At 46.3% G+C, this 5,469-nt stretch overlaps 1 protein-coding gene across 2 annotated transcripts in view; it reads left to right on the plus strand.

The window, feature by feature from the left end:
* Positions 1 to 270: 270 nt before the first annotated feature.
* SMC1B (structural maintenance of chromosomes 1B) overlaps positions 271 to 5,469 on the plus strand; it is a 64,784-nt gene continuing 59,585 nt past the window's right edge. For both annotated transcript variants that reach the window (XM_025399320.1, XM_025399322.1), the window contains exons 1-2: positions 271 to 431; positions 4,859 to 5,047. In XM_025399320.1, the coding sequence (XP_025255105.1) occupies positions 323 to 431; positions 4,859 to 5,047 (298 nt within the window). In that variant the 5' untranslated portion in view covers positions 271 to 322. The remainder of the gene's footprint in view (positions 432 to 4,858; positions 5,048 to 5,469) is intronic.

The raw sequence follows: 5,469 nt of genomic DNA on the forward strand, positions 1-5,469 counted from the left end.
ACCCACGGAAAGCCTAAGGGGTTTTTAGAACACGCAGGATCAGAACAGACGACGAAAATAAGCAAGCTGTAGCGGAGGGGAGGTTGGCTCCCTGGGTCGGGCCGGAGAAAGACAAGCCTACAGCACTGTTTTCCGTGGGGCTCCCAGCGACGCCTCTGACGTGCAGACGCTCCCGCTCCCTCGGAAATGTCAACAACTCGTTGCTAAGGAACGACTCCGCGCTCCCGGCGCCTCGCTCTCTTCTCGCGACACTTGGCGAATCCCTTCCCGCGCTTTTTCCGCGGGCGCTTGAGGACGCGGGTGAGGCGTGGAGGGCGGCGCCATGGGCCACCTGGAGCTGCTGCTGGTGGAAAACTTCAAGTCCTGGCGGGGCCGCCAGGTCATTGGCCCCTTCCGGAGGTTCACCTGCATCATCGGCCCCAATGGCTCTGGTAACTGAGCAGCTCAGGGCGCCACCCGAGCGCCTCCGCCGCCCCAGGCGTCCAGGCCACACGTGGCCTGTGGGGTGTGGGCGGCTGCGGCGGGCGCCTGGCCGGCCTTCTGCTTCCAGCCCTGACCCTGACTGGATCCCGGCCTGGCCCTGGCCCAGCCCCTGCCCATCACCGCACCTCGGCCCTGGCCCTCGCCCTCCACCGCAGAGGTCCTGAGCCTTGCCCCTCCGCCGCATGTCGGTCCCCACCCTCGCCCCCCACCTCAGAGGTCCCGACCCTTCCTCTCGGGCCCCACTCTCGCCCTCCACCTCCTGGCTCCCGACCCTCGTCCGACACCCGGGGGGACCCCACCCCACCTCAGCCCCGGCCCTCGCCCTTCATCTCAGGGGCTCCCAACCCTCGCCCCCCACCCTGGGGCGCCCACCCTCGCCCCCCACCCTGGGGGTCCTGGCCCTTCCTCTCCGCCCCAGTCCCGCCCTGGGCCCTGTTCTCTGCCCTCACTCCTGCTTCTGGGACTGCTGTGGCCCTCGGCCCTGGTCACTCTCGTCCCTTTTTCCTTCTCTTCCGAAGTTGAAGTGAGAGGGAGCTGTCGAGGGGGTCATGGGTTCCAAGCAGCCAGAACCACCACTGGATCCAAGGGAGTTCTTACCCAGGAATGTAGTGATGATGATGACCCAGTTTACTGAGCTTTTGCTAAGTTCCTGGCAACACGGTCTTTGGTTAGCCATGGCACATGGCTGCTATCCCCATTTTATAGTTGGGGAAACTGAGGTCTGGAGAGGCCAGAGGACTTGCGAAGGTCTCTATTAATAATACCAAAATTAGCCGGGTGTGGTGGCGCGTGCCTGGAATCCCAACTACTCTGGAGGCTGAGGCAGGAGGATCGGTTGAACCTGGGAGGTGGAAGTTGCAGTGAGCTGAGATCACGCCATTGCACTCCAGCCTGGGTGACACAGTATGACTCTGTCCAAAAAAAGAAAAAAAAAAGAAAAAAAAAATATATATATATACAGGCTGGGCGCGGTGGCTCACACCTGTAATTCCAGCGCTTTGGGAGGCCGAGGCAGTTGGATCATGAGATCAGGAGTTCGAGACCAGCCTGACCAACATGGTGAAGCCCTGTCTCTACTAAAATTATAAAAATTAGCCGGGTGTGGTGGCATGTACCTGTAATCCCAACTCCTGAGGAGGCTGAGGCAGGAGAATCCCTTGAACCTGGGAGGCAGAGGTTGCAGTGAGCCAAGATCGGGCCACTGCACTCCAGCCTGGGTAACAAGAGCAAGACTCGGACTCTAAAATAAAATAAATAAGATAAATATAAAATAAAATTGGCCGGGCGCAGTGGCTCATGCCTATAATCCCAGCACTTTGGGAGGCCGAGGCGGGTGGATCACCTGAGGTCAGGAGTTCGAGACCAGTCTGGCCAACATAGTGAAACCCCCGTCTCTACTAAAAATACAAAAATTAGCCTGGCGTGGTGGCGCACACCTGTAATTCCAGCACTTTGGGAGGCTGAGGCAGGCAGATCACTGGAGATAGGGGTTCAAGACCAGCCTGGTCAACATGGTGAAACCTCATCTCTACTAAAAATACAAAAATTAGCCTGGTGTCGTGGCACACGCCTGTAGTCCCAGCTACTTGGGGGACTGAGGCAGGAGAATCGCTTGAACCTGGGAGGCGGAGGTTGCAGTGAGCTGAGATCATGCCACTGCAGTCCAGCCTGGGCAACGACAGAACAAGACTCCATCTCGAAATAAATAAATAAGTAAATAATAAAATAAATAAAATGCACTGTTCAGTGGTTCTTAGTATATTCAAAAGTTGTGCAACCATCATCACCATCTACTTCCAAAACATTTCATTGCCCCCAAAGAAACCTTGTACTCATTAGTAATCACTCCCCGTTATCTCCTCTCCACCTAGCGCCTCGCATCTACTAATCTACTTTCTATCTCTATGAAATTACCTATATGGGACATTTCGTATAAATACAATCAGACAATATATGGCCTTTTGTGTCTGACTTCTTTCACTTAGTATAATGTTTTTCAGGTTTATCTATGTTACTTGTATTAGTACTTATGTCCTTGTTTTCAAATAATATTCTACTGTATAGATACACTACATTTTGTTTATCCATTCATCAGTTGATAGATGTTTGGGTTGTTGCCACTTTGTGGTATGTTATGCTGCCTTGAGTCTCTTGACAGACTATAACCTTTATTAGACAGGGACAATATTAATGAAATTTAATGGAATAAATGGATTTGGATGAGAAGTATTTATTTTAGGCAGATTTAAATAATGACATTGATTTTAAAAGTTTCTGTTTAGTTCTGTTACTTATACTTGAATTACCTAATAATTTAATTCAGTGAATGTTTACCTTGTCCCATTTTCACTGTCTTACAATAGCCCTCAATGTGCAGACTATCCATTAACCCAAAAAAGCCATTTCATATCTGTTAGTTGACTGAGACTCAGCTAAGTAAATTTGCAGCAATTTATTTCTAGTTCTTTTTAGAAGGACCCTAAACCTCTAAAACTAAGCCATATTTCCAGTGGCTGATAGTATTTCTTTGCTTTGTTCATGTTACTTTCCTACTTTTGGCATTGAAAATTAATTATTTATTTTGTCTTGAGATGGAGTCTTGCTCTCTTGCCCAGGCTGGAGTACAGTGGTGTAATACCAGCTCACTGCAACCTCTGTCTTATGGGTTCAAGCAATTCTCCTGCCTCAGCCTCCCGAGTAGCTGGGATTACAGGCGCGTGCCAATGCAGCTGGCTAATTTTTTGTATTTTAGTAGAGATGGGGTTTCACCATGTTGGTCAGGCTGGTCTCAAATCCCTGACCTCAGGTGATCTTCCTGGCTCGGCCTCCCAAAGTGCTGGGATTACAGGCGTGAGCTGCTGCACCTGGCCTGAAAATTTAAACTGCTCTATGGATCTAGGGGAAGGGATGTGAAAAGGGGAAATAAATTAATAGAGATGGTGACAGCTGCATTGACGTTGCACCTTGGAAATTGTCTTAAGAGAAAATTATGGGCCAAAGATTGGGTAACAGATTTAACATTGGGATTAGGAATGCCCACAACTACCCTTAGGTTCAGTAATTTGTTGGGAAAACTCACAGGGTTCTACATATAGTTTGACTCAATACTATTATTTATTACAGTGAAAAAATATAAAGCAAACTCAGCAAAGGGACAGGGTATATGGGGCAAAGTCTTAGGAAACCAGGTGCAAGATTCTAAGTCCTTACCCATTGGTGTCACTCAGTGCTTCATTCCTCCAGCAGCTAGTCCACACATGTGAAATGTTGCCCACCAGGGAACCTCACTAAAGACTCAATGTGCAGCGTTTTTATCGGGATATTGTCACATAGGCACAGTTTGCCTATCATGTACCCAAGTTCCAGAATCTTCTTAGGCCAGATCTTCCTCAAAAGAAATTATAAAATAATATTCCAGAATCCTAGAAAGAAAACATTTGTTCAGATTAAATCATATTGTTTGCACAGATAGTTTAGGCACAGTGAACCATTCTTAATAGGGAATGTTAGAAACCCTCCCAACATCCAAATCCAAATCCCTGTAAGCCAGCCAACCTTGTAAGTAGGACTTTCAAAAGATAACAATATCAATCCTGTTATATAAATTTTCTGTAGCACCATCTCATACCAATCATAAACAATTTTGATCTAGCCCTTGAAAAGATCGTGGATTTAGTTAGCTTCTTTGTTTGTTTGTTTGTTTATTTGAGTTGGAGTCTCCACATTGCCCAGGCTGGAGTGCAGTGGTGCAGTCTCGGCTCACTGCAACCACTGCCTCCTAGGTTCAAGCGATTCTCTTGCCTCAGCCTCCTGAGTAGCTGGGACTACAGGTCCATGCCACCAAGCCCAGCTGTTTTTTATATTTTTTGGTAGAGAGGGAGTTTCACCATGTTGGCCAGGCTAGTCTCGAACTCTTGACCTCAGGTGATCTGCCCACCTTGGCCTCCCAAAGTGCTGGAATTACAGGTGTGAGCCACTGCGCCCAGCCTTAGCCTCTCTTTTTTTAGAGTATATGAGGATTTGTTGCTGCACCAATGCTTTAGGTGATAGTTTCCATATTTATAAAATGAGGATAACTGAAACTCAGTGAAGTTAAATGATTTGCCATGGTGTGATACCTAATAATGGAAGAGAGCTGGAATTTAGATACATGTATTTCAGTCCTTAAATTTAGACCTCTTAATAGTCTACAATGGATGCGTGGAAGAAGCAAATTTTCTACATCAAATATTTTAGTCATGCATTTTGAACATTGATTAAAAAGGACATGTCTATTGGCTATATTTCACTTCAATTGGTGACTTGGTTTCTTCAGCTCTGGGCAGGGCTTTTTATCATTAAGAATGTATAGTTTTTTTTCTCTTTTCTTCCCCAGGAAAATCTAATGTAATGGATGCACTTAGTTTTGTAATGGGAGAGAAAACAATTAATTTAAGAGTGAAAAATATTCAAGAACTCATTCATGGAGCACATATTGGAAAACCTATTTCTTCTTCTGCAAGTGTAAAAATTGTATATGTAGAGGAAAGTGGTGAAGAGAAAACATTTACAAGGATTATCCGAGGTATTTTTTTATAAAATTTTTTTTCATTTTATTTTTCAAGAGTCAAGTAAGATTGCCCGTTTTTTCTTTTTCTGGAGGGTATGGTTTATTATTCTACTGGCATAATGAGCTAGAGTTCTTTTTTTCTCTTGCATAGCGTATCTCAGAAGCAAGTAACAGAACCTGTTTGATTCGCCACATAATTCTCCAATTATGTCTGCTTTTCCTTAACAGACATAATTGTTCAAATCCCCCTACTGTCAAATAACATTTTAAAATCTGGATATTTAGTTAAGATGAAGGAGGGAGTACCTTGAAGACAGAGAAATCATAACATTTATTCTTTTTTTTTTTTTTTTTTTTTTTTGAGATGGAGTCTCGTTGCCCCGGCCGGGGGGCAGGGGGCGGGTCTCTACTCACTTCAAGCTCCCCCCCCCCCGCCC

This window comes from Theropithecus gelada, chromosome 10 (genome assembly GCF_003255815.1).
Source record: "Theropithecus gelada isolate Dixy chromosome 10, Tgel_1.0, whole genome shotgun sequence".
In the NCBI taxonomy this organism is placed as follows: domain Eukaryota; kingdom Metazoa; phylum Chordata; class Mammalia; order Primates; family Cercopithecidae; genus Theropithecus; species Theropithecus gelada.